The sequence below is a fragment of the Laccaria bicolor genome, genomic scaffold (genome assembly GCF_000143565.1).
Source record: "Laccaria bicolor S238N-H82 LACBIscaffold_1 genomic scaffold, whole genome shotgun sequence".
NCBI lineage: Eukaryota > Fungi > Basidiomycota > Agaricomycetes > Agaricales > Hydnangiaceae > Laccaria > Laccaria bicolor.
Window position 1 is genome coordinate 348,791 of NW_001889872.1, and position 18,106 is coordinate 366,896.

Sequence of the window (18,106 nt, forward strand, 5' to 3'; positions counted from 1 at the left end):
AAGGAATTATGTAACACGGGATTAACGCTGCAGCCAAGCATGTTCAAATTTATAAATTCATCATAATTACGTAAGCCGCATAGAAAGTATTTCGTAGTCAACGTCAGATCCATCTTCAGCGCAGCTGGGTGAACAGGAATCGACCACAAATCTAGACGAATTTAGTCACGCTTATCCGGTTTTTATTTTAAAATAATCCTACCCCGTTGAATTGTAGAACTGGAAAGCTCTTGTGTTGGCTGTCACCACGTCAGCTGAAAAATTGCTACGAAGCAGCTTGTTACTACCTTTAAAAACAGTCAACATGACTTTCTCCATCTTCCACGCAGAGCCAATCTTCGCTAGTTGTCGCATGAGAGTTTTTCCGAGTCCTGTCCCCTGAAAAATTCTTGTAACTTGAAGATCATAGCTTTAAGTGCCATTAGCACCCATGTTTGCTTCGAGAGGTGGGGGGGTACCAATATAGGACGCTTTCCTGGTCCTCATATTCAAACCGGAACATAGCGAACCCGATGAGTTCACTGGCTGCAGCTTGATACGCCAAGTAAAACCGAGACAATGAATTAAACAGCTCCTTCCACTTCGCGCGTGGATCCCAGCCAAACGACGACGAGGTATAGCTACCAGCTCTTGAGTGTTGAGATTGAATGGACCAAGGGTGACGGCGCCTACAATGCTCGCATATTGCTTTCAAATATCATCCAGATCGCATTCCGTTCGCTTTCCAAAAGATCTTCAGCATGCACAATTCTAAACCGGTGGTGGCTGATCTGACAAATAGCGTGAGTGATCGCTTACATTTTAAATCGAGGATATTCACGGTGAAGCCAGCTGCTCGCCAATCGATTCGGCAAGTTCAGAAGACGCAGCCTGCTCCTCGGTCAGTATAGCAATAATTTGATAAGAAACCCTCAAACATGGAGGATACCTTGATGGCTGAGCGAACGAGGCGAGCTCCCGACATCTGTCAGTTCTTCAGCTGTATTTCCTGAGCGGAACAAGTGAAGGAAACACAGCTGTGACAGTATTATGTAAGCACGACATTGGGACTTGTGAAATTTCGCCTTTTCTCTCTATCCATAAACCCAATGAAGCTAGACGCGACTGATCTCAGATATGTCACTTCTGAGGAGTTCCGTGTTTTAACAGCTGTAAGTCTTCTGATATTCTTTTTTCAGTTCACTATTCATTGGTCACACAGGTGGAGATGGGCTCTAAAAATCACGAAGTTGTTCCAATCGTGCTTATTGCTCAGATATCCGGCTTAAGGAATGGCGGTGTCAACAAGCTCATTGGCTCCTTGGCAAAACGTAACTTAGTTTCCAAAGTTCAAAATGCCAAATGTCAACGACTTCACTTCTATCCCATCACCATATTGATAGAAATCGACAGATGATGGCTATAGACTAACCTACGGAGGATACGATTTTTTGGCTATGCGTGCAATGTCAAAAAGGGACACCATGCAATCTGTTGGAAACCAGATTGGAGTCGGAAAGGAATCGGGTATGGTTTATTCTCATTCGCATATCACTCGTCCTGACAATCGTTAGACATTTACATCGTGGCGGACTCGGATGGAAACGAGATGGTTCTGAAGTTACACAGGTAGGACCTGAAATTTAACACTGTCGCCTTTTGTTTACAGACCCAGGCTGGGTCGTGTGTCCTTCCGCGCTATCAAGGAGAAGCGGGATTATCTGGGTAAAAGAAAGTCAGCTTCGTGGATGTATATGTCGAGATTAGCAGCTCAAAAGGAGTGGGCTTTCATGAAGGTTTGAGATGCAAGTTTGATCAAAGCGACGAATATCTAATGGCCTCTAGATCTTGCACGAGCATAATTTTCCGGTACCCAGGCCGATCGACCAAGCAAGGCATTGTATTTTGATGGAATTTATAGATGCATATCCCTTGTACGAATTTGACAATTCTTTCAACATCATGTTTAACAGACAATTAGACGACAGGTTTCGGATGTAACCTCACCGGGGAAGCTGTATTCGTCCCTGATGGACATAATCATCCGATTCGCCCATGCAGGCTTGATTCACGGCGACTTCAACGAATTTAACATACTCATTCGACGCGAGACAGGTGAACCGATTATTATTGACTTTCCTCAAATGGTCAGCACGTCGCACGCAAACGCTGAATGGCGAGATATCTTTCTTTGATGGAGATAGCTTGCATATTAACTTGGGTCTTTTCAGGTACTTTAACCGAGACGTCGAATGTATTCGGACCTTTTTCGCAAGGCGTTTTCGCTACGAAAGCGCCCTCTATCCAAGATTCCGCAAGGTACTATCTGACGGAGCAGAAGGCGACGATTTCAGGTTAGATGTAATGGTGGAAGCCAGCGGGTTTGGAAAGAGAGAAATGAAAGTTTTAGAGGAAGTCAGTCATTTCCCTTCTCTGTGTTCCTGCGATAGATCCTCTTTTCAGTACATGGAAGCTGTGAACGACAAGGAGGAGGAGGAGGAGGAAGAAGAAAGCAGCGAGGGAGGCAACGACGAAGAAAGCAGCGACGACGGAGACAGCATAAACGCCGATATCGAAGGCGAGATTGAGGTCAAGAAGACGAAAAAGAATGCCCAGGAAAAGACAGCCAGCCAGGTGTTGGTCACTGGGTCACCGGCGGATCCTCCTCTCGCTGATGAAGTGGATTTAACGGTGGAAAGTTTAAATCTCTTAGAAGCACCAAACCGGTCCTTTTCAAGGTCGCCCCCTCAGTCGCGGGCCTCATCGCCCGTCCGACAAGCTGCGGCTGGGCGCGACCACATCAAATCGATTGTTGCTTCGGACCTGACCAAAGTACGAACTCAACAGCGGCGCAAATACCATTCCAAACGGGCATCACGGACAGCTGGTCGAGCTCAGGGAAGCAAAGCGAAACAAGACAAAAAGGTGAAGTTGGACTCAAATAGTGTTTGGGAATGAGAGATGTTTTAGTATGTACTATTGCTGTATTGTAGCCATTGAAGTAACTTCCCACGTTCCTCTCTCCTTCGACCATTATCAGTCATTACCTTTTTCCACCGTTTCTTCAATGGATAAGACCGATCTCGAGACCTATCAAGTCCAACTCTCTCAAGTTGAACTGGCGTTATCCACGGACCCATCCAATGCTGAACTCGCTTCATTGCGTTCACAACTTAAAGAACTCATTGAATTGTCACAGGAGGCACTTGCGCTGGTCGAAGCGGCCTCATCTTCGAAATCAGACAACCGCAAGGCTGCTATAAGTACTCCCTCCCATACTTGGTCTGCTGGAGACGAATGTTTGGCGAAGTATTCTGGAGATGGTGCTTGGTACCCAGCTCGAATCACGTCTATCGGAGGGGCAGCAGAGAATCGTGTTTATAGCATCATGTTTAAAGGCTATAACACCACCGAGCTAGTGAAAGCTTCCGAGATAAAACCTCTACCACCAAATTATGCCAACGTCACTCCGTCGTCGTCGAATAAACGTAAGCTGAGCAAGGCTGAGGAGGAGGAGAGGGAAAAGAAGAAGAAGAAAAACGAGAAAAAGCTTGAATCTAAGGCTGCGAAGGCGAAGGAGCAGACGCAAAAGCAAGCGACATGGCAAAAGTTTGCAAAGAAATCAGAAAAGAAAGGTGTTCACATCGCGGGGGTCTCTGGGACGAGCATATTCAAGACCCCAGACAACCCACTAGGGAAAGGTGTGTGTTTATTACCATGTCGTCACGACAACCCTCTGAAACGTCTCTTTTAGTTGGCGTAACAGGGAGCGGCAAAGGGATGACTGAGGTAGCCTCTAAGAGCAAGCACAAGTTCGACGTTCAGGATGATGAGGCGCAATAGAAGTGTATGGTGCATCAATCATGTTCATACTCTTTTGCTCACTTATTTTGGACAGGATACAAAATTTATGAGTTCTTTGTCTTCTCTCTTGTAACACTGTGATGCTGTCTTGACGCGATACCCCTGGTCGCTAGGCGCACGGCAAAGAAACTCCACATCTTTGGGCTACATAGAGCATAAGTGTTTTCCTTCCCTTCTTCTCGATCATCGCCTCATGTCCCGCTCCATCTTTTCATCGTTCACATCGTTAGAGCTCAACGGCGAGGCTCAACACCAGCTTTGTAGTTGCGATACAAAGTCGCTAAGTAACACCTACACTTACCACCGTCTACTGATTGCGTTTTGACATTCAAGCAATTTTTCCTTGGCCGTTGTAATGCATTTGTTGTTAGTGCCACGGGCGTCTGAGTACCTACAAAGTAGCTTACTGCTTCCCCGCCTTTACATGTATTTTTAATTCTGCAGGGGCTGGTCTCGTGACCTCGGAGGTTCTATAACACACAGTGTACTTGGTTTTCCCCTCCAGTTCATCAGCGCCTTGCACGTAGCTGGTACGCCATCGTTATGTCCCTTGCAGAAGTCACGAGAAATTGTTTCCAATGCGGCGTCGCTCCTTCAAAGGTTCCGAAATAATATTCAGTAGTACCTTTCCTTGACCCGTTGCATTCCCCAGTGGATTAGCCTCTGCAAGCTTTTCATTTCGAAACTTCCGCCAATTGACAGTCCAGAGATGGTCGCGAGTCATCTTAGCAGTGAGTGTCAAGTAGCTTCTTCATTACCCGCCCTATAGTAAAGCGTTTTGCTTAGACTCGGTCCTCGTGTTGTATCGCTCGTACCCAGGAAATCCAGGCTTAAAAGAATATCTGGAGTGTGCAATAGAGGATGGAATTTTGCCTCTATCCACTTTTGTATCCACTTTGCTGCAGGCGGCTAGATCCCCCGAGCTTGACACCCCAACTACCTTGGATCACCTTTGTCAAATCGCTCTGGAAGTACAGAAGAGGAGTGATTCACAGGGGGCAAATTCTTTGATTCCCTATTCAGAATCTCAGATTGTGATTCTTCAAACAATTCAAGACGGTTTGGCCTTGTTAAGGACTGTGCACACCCTTCCGATCTCACAGCATCACAACGAACTCGCAAGCCGGACGGAGGAACTTGTGCGCCACCTACTATGCTTCGCGTCAGATCTTTCTCAGGTTTCTGTTGCCCAAGCCTGTGTCAGCTTTACAGATGTCAACGATTTGTTGAATAACTTCCGTTTCAACCTTGAGACGAGGCAAATGTTGGAGTCATTCTCCATACTGCTTGGACTGTTGATTGGGGACGATGCCAAAGTTGCGAGGGAGGCCCAGATGATGCAATCTCTTCAGCTCGCCCTTGGCAAGGGTGACACAGGTGGCCCAGCTTCGGATACCGATGTAATAACCCTAGGTCTTGTTCATCACTATCTGGTAGTTATTCTATGCATTGATATTTTGCTGAGGTCTCAAATGTCAAAGGTATCCCACAGGGCACACGAATTCGGTGCAGGTAACACCCCCGGTGTTGTGACGCTGCTCGTTTACATATTCCGGTGGTCATCCTGGACGCCGACAGTGTTTTACACTCAACTCATATTATCTGCCTTCATCGGTTTAACCCAACATCCTACTGATTGCACGATCTGGAAAGCGTTCATCGTTGGTCGAGTGAGTACTTATTGGATCCTAAATGAAACCCTCTAAAATTGAATGAAGCTCCCAAATCTCATCAGTGCTTTTGAAGCAGTCGTCAGTGCCGATCACGCGATGGTTTCTGACTGGGTAGGGCTCTATCTATTACCCTTTGGTTCAACCCCTAATTTGATGATGGCCAGCGAGGTGGACTCCGCTCTGGATTAGTATCCGTCTTCCAGCAGCATGATGTCATTATTCAATGTGATCACACACTCTCTGAGGGAGGAGGATCAAATATAATCACCGAAGAGAATATGTCAGTTCATTTGCACTGTTTTTTTGGGGAAGTCTGACGTTCCCAGGCCTTCCTCATTCACTCGGGAATTTTTGCAGCAATTCGTCAAACTTGAATTAATTGACAAGAATATGGGCGCTCAATTAGACCCTTCAATATCCAAAGAAAACATGTCTAAGTTGTCGGATACCCATGATACAAGCATGGATTTCTCGGTGAGTGGACTCGTATGCCTCTCATCCTTAACTGAGTACCGTCAGTTGTATCTAGAATCAAGGTTGACACCAGACATGGTTATGAACGATGCGCAGTCCTGGCTCGATCGTATCTGGCGTGATGCTGGGAGCCACACCACCTTTGGAAATTTCGTTTTGAAGGTTCTTGATAGCTGTTTTACACCTGTCTTTTTCTGATTTGATTTACTTGCCGCAGAAATTTTCATCCCTTGTCGCTGCCGTCGAGGTGGAATCCTTGGGTCAGTTGTGCAAGTTGCTCTATACACACGCAATTGCCTTGGATATTGTTGCACTACATGTCAAAATATCCGACTTGCTATTTCACGCGCTTCTGTTCCTCGATAGCTACGATTGCGAAACAATTGGTGGGTTGATAATCGAAATTGCTCTTGTTCTATCTTGACCAATATCTCAAGGCGATCCTCAAACCGCTGTCAGTCATCTCGGAGATGTTGTACTTTTTGTGCAGTACACCCTCGCGCATTTTCAGGTAAAGAGGAATACTTTGACAGCCATTCAAGTGCATTAAGCGTCGCTATTAGTTTGACACGACGACGTTCACCAAGGATGGACGATCCATTTCTGCAGCGTTTCTCAAGTCTGCGTTTACAGTATATCCCGTTGAAATTTTACCCCCGGACGAGCTTTTATCGTTCAACGGCTGGTTCAAGGCCATCTTCGACAGCAGTAGCGAGGGTATAGAGGATACCATCCTACGGTACGCATCTGCAGCTCACCGATTTCTCGTCAAGCTTCATCATCCCATGTTTGAACTTTGAAAGGTCCACGCAACCCAAGACTCTTCTGCGCATATCAGCCACACTTTTTTCGCAGGCTATAAAGGCTGCCTCGGCTCAGAAAATAGACAAGGACGTTCTGTTCAACGGGGTGTCATATTTCACTGGACCTCTGCTGAATTGGACTCTTGTAGGAGTGATCAAAGCACTTTCTCAGGAGATACTATTGAAAGGGTACGGACGTCAACTCCTGAACATTGCAGGACTGATAATCTCTATCTTCAGGTTATCTGCTCACATCCACATAGAGATCCTTCAAACCCTCGTACTGTCGTCGTCCTGCCCTCAGCCTGTGCTTGCCCTGTGCAGTCCTCAGATATTGAGACTTCTATCAGAGTTGGGGAATGGAGCGACAACATCGATGATTGATATTGATGTTTGGGCGATGCAACGGGCCGTCCGAAACGCCAGCGGTTCTAAAGCCGACAGCAAGTGACCTTATCAGATATACAAAACTATCTCAACTGAGCTATTTCTAGATGACCCAAATTCTCGGGTACAAATCTGGCAACAAGACCCTCAAAGGGCACTGCAGAATGTCTTTCTACAAGCACGTTCACACAAAACACCAGTCCTGGATGTCGAGCGTTGTCTTCGGATGATTCCGGTAACCAAATTCCTGCAGATTATGTGGATGGAACTTTTCGAGTCCGCCAAGCTTGGGGAAATGGAGTCCTGCAAACGAATTGCGACGTTTGTGCTAACGATGCCGCGATGTTCCAACGTCCCTCCCCTGCTTCCCATTTTCATGCATCTTGTATTACCCTCTCTGATCGCAGCCGCCGATCGTCAGCAAGCACAAGAACAGAACATCAGTGTCGAGCTCTTCGTGGCCGTGATCTCTTCCGTCCTGTCAGCGGCCTTGCACCTGGAATGCGCGATGGCCACGGTATATGGAAATGATCGTGTCCTGCTTGGACAGGCAAGTTCCGCGGTGGCTCGGAGATTGGCTGCTGATCTAGGTAGTAAAAGGCGTAGTCCTACCTCTCAAGACATTGTACAGCGACTTGTGGCATCCCAGTCATTTACTGCTAATTTTCCAATGTTTATTGCTGAACTATGAAACTAATAATAACATGGTTTTATCAAAGCACTCAGTGTCCTTCAAACGTCAACTGCGGCTGGTGCTGAAAATCGGGTTAACAACCAAGGGTGCAAGATGTGAGTGAAGGAAGAAACGCACGACAACAAGCATTTTCTAATGGATCACATTCCTGATCCGCCGGGCAAAGAATCAAACATGATGTGTGTTCCGTATTCTGAGAGGGGCAGGTGATGAAGTGAAGATGCAAAGTATCAAGCAGGGCGAAGCTACATACCTTGAACCGATCCTGCGGTAACTCTGTCTCAGAGCCGTGGTATTCTGGTTGGATCGTACTTGAATGAATCCCTAAATGATGGAGGGCCTTGCGTATTTTTGCTGCCACGGGCATGAAGTCGTGGTTTCGAGAAGCCAAGACATGTACTGATGCAACAAGCTTAGTTTCAGAAAGTTGCCATACGTGCAACTCGTGTAAAGAGAGGACGCCTTCAACGGCCAGGATAGCATCCTTCACTTGATCGAGTGAAACTGTGGAGGGGACGCCCTGCAGGAGAATGAACGATGCACTGCGAACTATGAACGGTCAGGGAGGACAGGTCGAGGGGGAGCCAACTCTACTTACCAAGGGGAAGAGCGCTAGAAAAGATGATAATCGTGATCACAAGACTGATTATCGGGTCGAAATAATACTTGAATGGCCACGAGGTTTTCCAAATAACAAGTCCAGTCGCAATGACACCTACATTTCCAAGCGCGTCACCGAGAACGTGCAAAACTAGAGCTCGCATATTCATTGATCCCGCATGAGAGTGTCCATCCCCGTTTGAATGAACATGGGACGTCTCAGCATGCTCATGCTGAAGAAGGGGAGTTCCTTCGTTAGAGCTGGAAAGAGATGTGACAGCTTCATCGATCGTTTCCGACGCAATCCCTCGATCCAAATCGTACGAGTGGCATGGATGGGGTACACTCGCACGGCGAGCGGTGGGAGATGGTGAGCGAGCGGACGCCATCTCATTGGCCGTCTGCACGAGCGAGGCGCGTGTCGCTGCGGGGTGGCCATACAAAGATGATTCCGTAGGCGAGTGCATGAGTACAGATGAATGAGAAAGGGAGCGTTTGCGTTTGGATATGGTTAGTTTTTGCGTGGGCGTCACGTTGCCAGTTCCTACTTCAGATAGAATGCTTGTTGTTTCTGCAGGGGTCGAAGCTTGGCTATGGGGATGTTCGTGAGAGTGGCCGTGTTCTATGCCAGAAATTTAGATTCGACATAAAGGAGGACAGAGGAAGGTACCGTGGAAGAGGAACAATCCGACGATATTGGAGGCAAGGCCAAGAGTGCCAACAACCACGATCAGTTTGGGATTAGAAATATCTGAAGAAAGTGAGTTCCAAATTTGGTAGAAAGGTCGGACGTCGCACCAGGAGTAGCAAAGAAGCGTCCAATAGCTTCTAATGAGATGGAGAAACAGAGAGCTAGGAGGAAGACGCCATTGACAAGCGCTGCAAGGATTTCTGCTCTGTGCCACCCATAAGAGTAACGCGAATCGATGGCGTTGGAATTGGTTAACTTGAGTCAAAGAGTTAGTGAAAATGTAGAGCAATATGGAATTGAGAAACCTTGATCGCATATAGAGCTACAATCAAGCTCATAACATCACTGACGCGAGTGATAAGAGGCGGGAGAAATTCAGGACGAATAAAGGTACTTGAGCATATGGAAGCTGTCGGCTACGAGCGCCAGAGAGCCAACAGCATAACCTGAATGTGTGTGGGTCAGTCATGATAAGATGCGAAGAGTGTCATGATGTGCTTACCGACGATGAGTTCGACAAAGAAAAAGAAGATGTCGATGGTCAAGAGGAGAGTTATTCTAGCTGAACGAGACATTGCCATTGTGGTGTACACTTGAAGTCATGAGCCGCATTAGAGCCCGAGGAGCCAACTCTAATATGTATTTGCTTCTGCTTGGCAAAAGCTTCAAGGTTTTTGTTCATCCAGAGTCGTTCATCGTTTTGAGAACGCAAAATGGCCGCAACATCCATGGCCGCTGCCCTTGCAGCATCTCTTCCAGCACCCTCTGCGGCCCCAGCAGCTCCGACTCCGACGTATGAGGCCATTCCAGCATCCATGTCAAAAGTCATCGACATCGAGGCTGATATTCCTCTCACATGTGTACAGCTAGATGGCATGGTGAGCCTTTGGTTTCCGAAACAACTTTTTTCATCTGATACATTTTGTCCAGGTTGTGACGAAAATAATTAAACACGCACGAGAAGCTCCCTCCACGACTGCACATGGCCTTTTGCTGGGACTTGATCTGGACGGCACACTGGAGATCTCTAATTCATTTCCACTACCCCACCATGGTGGAGACGAGGCTGACAAAAATACGAAATCGATTGGTGTGTTTTTGTAGATTGATTCTATGGAAGGATACGCCGATTGACGATTCTGGGTTTGAAGCACGGCATCAAGCCTCCATGCTGCGTTCGTTGAAAGAGGTTCAGGCGGACGACAGTGTCGTAGGATTTTATCAAGCGACAACTCTGGGGGCCTTTTTCAATCAATCTCTAGTGGATACGCAAGCTATTCATCAAGAGAAGCTCAGACACGGTGGTATTGTGATTGTGCATGGTAAGTGATTAGCGCTTTCCGACTTTCTTTTCTTTCTTCCTCACACCTACCCATCTGGTAGACCTATCGCAAACAGCACGAGGTAATGCATCTTTCCGTGCATACCGGTTAACGGCAGCCTTCTTGGATGCATACAAGAAGTCAAACTTTAGCACCACAAGGCGAGTGGTGACTTTACAATGGGAAATCGTGCTGCATTAATAGATTCCTTCTAGTCTCATTAGCCATCGCTTAACGTTTTCGTCTATTCTTGAGGAAGTGCCTCTCAAAATCCGCACGAACCCACTACTGAGCTCGTTCCTTGGGACGTTGACGGAGTCAAGAAGGCCGACCTTGTCCCCTGACAGTACAGCCACGACGGCCACCGTATCGGCGCTCGGCGCTTCGTTCTCCGTGCTTGATCTGGGAATAGCAGGTGTAACAAGGAACCTGGAGCAAATTGTGGAGGCTGTGGACAGCTACCGGACCGAAGAGGGGAATCTTTCATACCTTTGCCGACAGATCGCACGTGAGCGGGGGAAAGCTGAGAACTATATTGCGAAACGAAAAGAAGAAAATCAAGGGCGGGTTGCGCAGGGATTGGCGCCGCTACCAGAGGAAGATGTAACAAGGTTGTTCAAGATACCCCCGGAGCCAAGCCGGCTGGAGAGTTTGTTGCTGCTTGGACAGATTGATGCATATGGAAAGAGTTTGGCGAGGACGGCTAGCACTGGACTGGTGAAGATGTACGCAACCAAAGCGAGCTCTGCTGTATAGGCTAAACAATGCAAGAAAGAAAGAAATTTTGTCTTGCAATTTTTTTTCTTTTTTTCCGATTGAAGAAAATAAACGGGGTTGAACCTGCGGAATACAAACAGATGCACACAGCCAAGTGCAAAGTCGATCAAAGATAAAAAGGGCTTGCAAAGTTTAGAATCTTCATTATACTCTTTGGACACTCTTTTTAAACCAGTCTTCCCTTCTACTCACTCTCTTTATCGCTGCAATGGCTTTCGTAAAGTGCCTCGTCCTCCTTCTTTCTGTCGCTGCCTCTACCTCTGCCCTCGCCACTCCCCATGCAGCAAGGCACTCCGTTCATCACAGAGCCATCGCAGCCCGCGTTGCTGATCCCGCTCCTCTTGACGTTCTCCCCGTGCCCATCAGGAAACGTGCAGATACAAAGCGTTGCAAGCAGCGTGCTTCCTCCTCCGTCCTTCAGGTTTCGTCCTCCGTCCCCGCCGTCGTTCATGCCGTCAACACCCCTGTTCCCGTCGTCCAACCAACGACCACCCCTCCTCAGCAATCAACCACGACGTACAAACAAGCAACCCCTACAACAACCACAAAGGTTGCCGCTCCCGTCTCTGGTAACCAGCCCAGCTTCATGTCCGGTACCCAGACTGGCCAGGGCACCTTCTATGCCAGTACGTTCCACCCTGCACTTTTTCCTCTTGGATCACTCATTTAACTCCCTTCAGCCGGTCTTGGCTCATGCGGTATCACCAACAAGGACACTGACTACATTGCTGCTGTCTCCCATCTCCTCTACGACCAGTACCCGTACGTTTTTGTTTTTCGACCCTTAGCTTTCCGCAGCGCTCACAAGGTTATTCAGAGGTTACGCCGGTGTAAACCCCAACAACAACCCCATCTGTGGGAGGACAGTTACTGCGACCTGTACGTTTATTCCCCGCCATCTTTTCCCCCTGGTGGCTGACTACCAAATTTAGACCAAGGAAAGTCTGTCACTGTTGCCGTCACTGACCGCTGCGAGGGATGCGCTATCACCGATCTCGACTTTTCCCCCTCTGCGTTCAATCAACTCGCCGACTTTTCCGTTGGACGCATCTCCGGCATGACCTGGACCTGGAACTAATGCTCCCTTACGTCGTTATCTCTTTTTTTATTCCCTTCTTTATTTCTATGGTACATTGGCGTCTGCGGCGTTCTTTTCCTCGCATTGCTAGTCACATGGTGTGGAAAAGCAAGGAGTACCATCTCGAGCATGCTCGTATTCCGATGGCTTACTTGACCTAGTCTCTCGTACGCGCTATCATATGTTTAAAATTTACCCCGCAGGGCGGGTGCTTTGTACACGAAAAACGTAGATCGTAGTTTGTTCATTGTAGTTTACAATCCAATGAAACGAATCTGGCATTCTCCCCAAAGTAGTCCACTTGAATGAAGCTTTCGACACATGATTCCAGAGTTCTCTTCTTCAGTGCATTCAGCTGTCAAGTTAACCACTGCTAGAGGCCCGCCAACAGCTTGATAACGGTGACAGCTACATCCAAAGCTAGTCTGCGAATAGGGGACCGAGCAGGAAGGTTGGAATAAGGTGTCCTCGGACTGACTGGTTGACACTAAAGAATGGAGCCAGTCTTGATACAATAGTCTAAAAATACCGTCTCAGGGGTTAACTACTAGGTCAAAAGACAAGCGCGCACCTCATCGTTGACTAGCGATCGCCGCTGCAAGATACGCAGACTTTTCAATTCAGTCCTCTACTAAACGGACTTGATCCACCAACCTCCGTGGATAGTAAATTGCTGGAACCTCAAAGAACTTGAGGAAGGTGAATCCACGATTCAAAAAGTTCATGATCCTGTACAACATCTCTTCAAACTCTCACATTGCCATCATCATATTGTGGAGTACTGCTAAGCTGTTCAAATCGCATAAGCCCTGGCCGGGCAGAAGATCGCGAAAAGGAGCATCGAACAGTGGGGTACTTAAAATACGTTCCTGTCGTTTGCGCGTGAGCAAGGGGTCCAAGAAACGATGGTGACACTGTACCACATCAACTCTGGCCCTCTGGAAAATAGCCATGAGAAGAAGGATAGTAAACCCTTGCGTACGCCGGCATCCTATTTCACTTGAACATATAGACAAGCAAGACGTGAAGAGGAATCTCTAATTAGACGGACAAGTGCGTTTAGCAGCGATGTCAACTGACCCTCCAAGGGTTCTCGGAGTCCTAGAATCGCATCTGAAACCAACGTCAGACGTATATGGCCACCTGAGTATGGATGCTGCGAATCCGAGTCCCTGGACTGTAGTGCTTGAAGTGTGCAAGGAGGTCGTCGAAGGTCAGACGTCGCTAATTGGTCGATCGACGGGACGTCTGCATTTTGTGATGCTTTGAGTGGGCGAATTTATCGCTAAGAGATACTCAAGCAATTAAAGAACAACGAGGAAAGGGCTGTCAAGTTCACATCGAGCTTCAAATGAGGTGTCAATGGCATTGCTCGCAGCTTGTTTGCCCTTTCCAAGTTTCGCCAGCTCGCTTTCTATCACTGTGCGGTCCAGGTGCGGTCGGTGAGGATCTTTTTCTCAGAGATTCATACTGAGAAATCTGCGGCTTTGTCTTTTCTTGTAGCTTTTGGGAATAACGAGAACTTGACTTTTGCGGAATCAGTTACATATGTAAAATTTGCAATGATAGCCATGCACCACGTATACGTATGCCTCTACATATAGCTGCCGCCAATGTGCCATCATAATCTTGCGATAAAAATTTTGCTTAGAAAAAAAAAGATCACAATGAAGACATCTGGGCTTTCGCTGAAATTTCTCATCGACGAGTACCTTGGTGTAAGCGATAGGGCTGCCTGGCTCCCTATAGCTTTAAACACACAAGACACTAGGACCAATTTGTATCAAGCTGGCTTGTGAGGAGTGAGTTTTACTCATGATTCAGCGAAAGTAGCCTGAGGTTATTCATGTAAGGAACCCTTTGCCTGTATGTATTATGGGCAACACTGAGCCAAGACAAGCAAGTAACCTGTAGGACTTCCGCCGCTAGTAAATCATTGTGAATAAAGGCAAGTTGGGCAACGTAGCAACATTCAAGCAGCATAGTTTTATAATGCGCAATGCCTAGCGTAATCTATCCATAATATTTAATTCCTTCCAAAATTCAAAACAGGTGTGGATTTTACCAGAGCTAAAGAAATGTTCCCTCCATGAAGTTGAATAGGAAATCAAGGCAGAACAGGTCTTCATCGTCGACCGTGTCACCCACAATTTTAGCTGTAAATTTTGCTATTTTCTTTTATGAACGAGTCTTGACAAATGATAAATATCACAACAACATTTACTAACCTCTCGGAATTTCTCTGGGCAAAGCAACAGTGTGCTGTACTGTATAAGACCCACTTTCTACAGGGCATTGCACAGTAGCATTGGCGATGCGACTGTCAAAAAATGAATTAGGAGAGTCAGAGAGAGCAGGATGGTCTCTTACGCTTCTTCACAGAGATCGAAATGCTTCTCAAGCAGTTTGATAAGTCCCAACTTCACGGTGACATCGGCGTAAGCGCCATCCTGTCAATAGGATAAGCAACGCAACTACAGGTGAGCGAAAGATGGACCTCAATTGTCTCTGATACTTGGGCATTGACCTTTACAGTCAGGTCTTGGCCGGGGCGAGGAGGATCCGGAGATATTGTAATGGATTCGATTTGTATAGGATCGGTCGGGATACCTAGGGAAAGTAGGGGACAAGAGAGATGATTGAACGAGGTTAGGACACTCTCCAGCTCCAGCTATCCGTGGTTTGGACTGTGCCTTCTGGGTCCTGGTTTTCCAATGGAGTTGCAAGAGAGACCGAGCAAGCCGAGAAGAGAGCGACGAGGGAGAGAAGACGCATGGTTGTTAGAAACCAAGAGTTAGAACCAAGTTGGGACTCTTAAGCCAGTCGTAGGAGTTTCCCAAAGTGGTGCGCTTTAAATTAGACTATCGTCACATGATTCCAGTAATTCTCTTCTTCTGTGCCTTCAACTGCCAAGTTCACTGCTGCTAGAAGCCCGCCAACGTCCCTTCCCAGTTTGATAATGGTAACGGCTATATCACAACGCTTGTCTGCGAATAGCGGATTGAGCAGGAAGGTTGCGATAAGGTCCAGCCAGATGTCCTCGAACTGAATGGCTGATACTGAAGAATGGAGCGAGTCTTGATCCAAGTGATGCAATAGTCTAGAAATACCGTCTCAGGGGTTTGAGTTAACTAGGTCACAAGACAAGCGCACCTTATCGTGGACTAGCTTCGATCGCCGCTGCAAAATACGCAGAAGCACGCGGAGCACCGTCTACGCATACCTTTCAGTTCAGTCTTTATCAAAAAGAGTTGATCCACCGACCTCGGTCGATAGCAAATTGCTGGCACCGATTTCCCAAAGAACTTGAGGAAGGTGGGTTAGCCACGTTTCAAATTTCTGATCCTCTACAACATCTCTTCCAACTCTCATGTTACCATGATATTGTGGAGCGCTGCTAAGCTGTTCGAATCCCATAAGCCATCGGGCAGAAAATCGCGAGGAGTCGAAGTTACGTACCAAGATTAAACGGGCAACAAACTCGACAGTCAATCTCTTGCATGGAGACTTGGATGATAAGTTGAGAGCATGGTCAATGACAGTACACAAGACTTCGTTTGTCGTTGTGTCTCTTGGCAAAGGTTTGTTGATCAATGCCCAAATGGTCGGCAATAAAGAGACGTATGCTGAAGCTCCAAGCACATGGCCAATTTGTGAGGGAGAGTCGGACTGCCCGCGCAGGCGACGAATAACGTAGTCGCTCACTCTGGAAGTTTGACTTGACAACACTTGGTCTCGTTGCGGACGTTTGTGGGATGGATTCGGATTTTGTGATCTCCGTTTCTGGTGTTTAGAGAAGGAATTATCGGGGGCATTGAGAAGTAGGGACGTGAGTTCGCAGAATATGAGATTGAATTCTTCGCATGCTCGATCAAACTGTTAGAGTGTGAACGACTGGCAGTGAATGACTTTGCAATCAAAATCACCTTGCCATCTGCACCGCCCGTTGATGGAAAGTAAGGCGTCATATAACCAACAAGGCTCGACAAATTGTCGACATCGTTTTGTTTGGCCTGACCGAATTCGATCAGAAGATGCGAGGCGAAAATGAGGGAGACCACCTGCTAAAGACGATTGCAATATTGGTTCATATAAGGTGTGAGTAATCCGGGCTATCGTCACCACCAGCTGTGTTTCTACCTCGGATGGAGTACTGCCTGGCGAAAAGACGGTCGGTGCACAATCAAGAAACGTGGCAACGAGGGTAGAATGCAATGTTTGGGCAATACGCTGAAAAAGATGTTGAAACCCAACAGACACTGAAACACGCGGGGACGTACCGAGACGAAAGACAACACGGAGACTTCGGGAGAGTCATGGCCCTCTGCCTCCACAGCCGAACATTCAATGCTATTCATTAGTTCATCGAGTGTCCAGCAAGGCCTAGCCCAAAGACCCGCCGGAATTATAAAGTCGTCACCTTCATCCACCTCAGCTTCCCAAGCTCGCGCTGGATGCCTTTTACTCCCAGCTTGGAGAGACGGTTGTAGGAGTCTCTCGAACGTATGATATGCGTCTTCAGAAGAAAACGCATTTTTCAGATACCATGCTTGAGTTGGATTTGAAGGATCAAAAAGTGCGCGGCACGACTTTGGGAAATCCCCTGTGGGCGTCAGAGCGTGGATCAGAAATGTGGACAGAGATCGAAGAACGACAAGTTTTGACTAAAAAATCGAATGAGGATAAAAAAACCGGTTTGACAAATTCCCTTACGGCTGGAGTTAGAACCACGCTTGCCGTTGAGGTCGCCTTCAAAGGTCCTGATGAAAACATTTTCAACCTCTGCAGCCAGGGAACAAACGACGACTCACCATCAGTTTCACCAAATCTGGTTCCCGCATTTAGTATCCCCAGATAACCTTCCAAGACGCGGCTTCCATTTCCTTTGCCACCTTCACGCCAACCCGAAATTACCAACTGTGGAACATATTCCAGAAAGATGTCGAGGAATCGCACTGCGTCGATTCGAATTTCCGGAAAGATGTGCGTTTGCGCGGAAGTAGTGAATAAAAGGAGCATCGAAGAATGGGGTAAAATATGTTCCTGTCATTTGCGCGTGAGCAAGGGAACCAAGAAACAATGGCGACACCGTACCACATCAACTCTTGGAAATAGCCATGAGAAGAAGGATAGTAAATTTTTGCGTACGCCGGCATCCTGTTTAACTTGAACATATAGACAAGTAAGACGTGAAGAGGAATACTTCATCTCCAATCAGGCGGACAAGTGCGTTTAGCAGCGGTGTCAACGACGACTCGACAAGCTCGTTGTGACCCTCCAAGAGTTCTCGGAGTCCTATAATCGCATCTGAAAACAACGTCAGACGTATATGCGTAGCTTGAATATGAAGGGTGCGTACCTTTCCGAGTTCCCGGGCTGTAGTGTTTGAGGTGTGCAAGAAGGTCGTCGAAGGTTAGACGTCTCTTGGTTGAAGGGATGTCTGCGTTTTTATTATTTGTGATGCTTTGAGTGGGCAAATTTATCGCTAAAGAAATACTCAATCAATTGAAGAACGACAAGGAAAGGGCTGTCAAGATCACATCGAGCTTTAAATGAGGTGTCAATGGCATTGCTCGCAGCTTGTTTGCCCTTTCCAAGCTTCAACTTCGCTTTCTATCACTGTGCGGTCGGTAAAAATCCCTTTCTCATAAATGTGTGATTCATACCGAGAAATCTGCGGCCTTGTCCTTTTTCTTCTTGGAGCTTTTTGGCATTGAGAGGGAACAACGAGAACTTGGATTCAGTTACATAATCTGCATATTTT

At 47.1% G+C, this 18,106-nt stretch overlaps 7 protein-coding genes across 7 annotated transcripts; 5 read left to right on the plus strand and 2 right to left on the minus strand.

Annotated features, from left to right (window-relative positions):
- Positions 1-35: 35 nt before the first annotated feature.
- Positions 36-1,023, minus strand: LACBIDRAFT_300721 (uncharacterized protein). Its single transcript, XM_001873794.1, has 7 exons — positions 929-1,023; positions 821-870; positions 673-765; positions 459-620; positions 288-409; positions 203-239; positions 36-151 (listed from the first exon to the last, which is right to left on the minus strand). The coding sequence occupies exons 1-7, from the start codon at positions 962-964 to the stop codon at positions 67-69; spliced, it is 585 nt and encodes a 194-aa protein (XP_001873829.1). The 5' UTR covers positions 965-1,023; the 3' UTR covers positions 36-66.
- Positions 1,024-1,088: 65 nt separating this feature from the next.
- LACBIDRAFT_227800 (uncharacterized protein) lies at positions 1,089-2,394 on the plus strand (the record flags this gene model as incomplete). The annotated part of the gene is made up of 8 exons (XM_001873190.1): positions 1,089-1,151; positions 1,202-1,343; positions 1,393-1,506; positions 1,554-1,608; positions 1,655-1,775; positions 1,825-1,913; positions 1,961-2,134; positions 2,184-2,394. Coding segments are annotated over 8 exons (969 nt in total), but the record flags the coding sequence as incomplete, so codon positions are not given.
- A 652-nt stretch (positions 2,395-3,046) lies between these two features.
- LACBIDRAFT_187015 (uncharacterized protein) lies at positions 3,047-4,253 on the plus strand (the record flags this gene model as incomplete). The annotated part of the gene is made up of 3 exons (XM_001873191.1): positions 3,047-3,680; positions 3,734-3,826; positions 3,878-4,253. The coding sequence occupies 2 exons, from the start codon at positions 3,047-3,049 to the stop codon at positions 3,820-3,822; spliced, it is 723 nt and encodes a 240-aa protein (XP_001873226.1). The 3' UTR covers positions 3,823-3,826; positions 3,878-4,253.
- A 299-nt stretch (positions 4,254-4,552) lies between these two features.
- LACBIDRAFT_300724 (uncharacterized protein) lies at positions 4,553-7,871 on the plus strand (the record flags this gene model as incomplete). The annotated part of the gene is made up of 12 exons (XM_001873192.1): positions 4,553-4,574; positions 4,630-5,513; positions 5,562-5,627; positions 5,681-5,796; positions 5,843-5,990; positions 6,036-6,152; positions 6,208-6,376; positions 6,428-6,501; positions 6,554-6,729; positions 6,794-6,982; positions 7,034-7,236; positions 7,288-7,871. 12 exons carry the CDS (start codon positions 4,553-4,555, stop codon positions 7,869-7,871), a joined length of 2,748 nt encoding a protein of 915 aa, XP_001873227.1.
- A 2,007-nt stretch (positions 7,872-9,878) lies between these two features.
- LACBIDRAFT_300726 (uncharacterized protein) lies at positions 9,879-11,243 on the plus strand (the record flags this gene model as incomplete). The annotated part of the gene is made up of 5 exons (XM_001873193.1): positions 9,879-10,043; positions 10,096-10,255; positions 10,317-10,487; positions 10,549-10,648; positions 10,703-11,243. 5 exons carry the CDS (start codon positions 9,879-9,881, stop codon positions 11,241-11,243), a joined length of 1,137 nt encoding a protein of 378 aa, XP_001873228.1.
- Positions 11,244-11,472: 229 nt separating this feature from the next.
- On the plus strand, positions 11,473-12,342 carry LACBIDRAFT_243825 (expansin family protein; the record flags this gene model as incomplete). The annotated part of the gene is made up of 5 exons (XM_001873194.1): positions 11,473-11,676; positions 11,866-11,890; positions 11,945-12,020; positions 12,082-12,143; positions 12,197-12,342. 5 exons carry the CDS (start codon positions 11,473-11,475, stop codon positions 12,340-12,342), a joined length of 513 nt encoding a protein of 170 aa, XP_001873229.1.
- A 2,974-nt stretch (positions 12,343-15,316) lies between these two features.
- Positions 15,317-18,056, minus strand: LACBIDRAFT_300729 (uncharacterized protein; the record flags this gene model as incomplete). The annotated part of the gene is made up of 14 exons (XM_001873795.1): positions 15,317-15,442; positions 15,496-15,555; positions 15,607-15,744; positions 15,802-16,218; positions 16,269-16,355; positions 16,408-16,572; positions 16,623-17,006; positions 17,056-17,102; positions 17,154-17,385; positions 17,437-17,499; positions 17,546-17,649; positions 17,702-17,827; positions 17,883-17,955; positions 18,009-18,056. 14 exons carry the CDS (start codon positions 18,054-18,056, stop codon positions 15,317-15,319), a joined length of 2,070 nt encoding a protein of 689 aa, XP_001873830.1.
- Between the last annotated feature and the right edge of the window lie 50 nt (positions 18,057-18,106).

Excerpts from the sequence above, each read along its gene's own strand:
- LACBIDRAFT_300721 (XM_001873794.1), bottom strand. The coding sequence starts at position 964 with ATGTCGGGAGCTCGCCTCGTTCGCTCAGCCATCAAG. Across the intron at positions 410-458 it reads CAGGAAAGCGTCCTATATTG|CTATGATCTTCAAGTTACAA; the intron begins GTACCCCCCCAC and ends TGGCACTTAAAG. Across the intron at positions 240-287 it reads CATGTTGACTGTTTTTAAAG|CCAACACAAGAGCTTTCCAG; the intron begins GTAGTAACAAGC and ends ACGTGGTGACAG.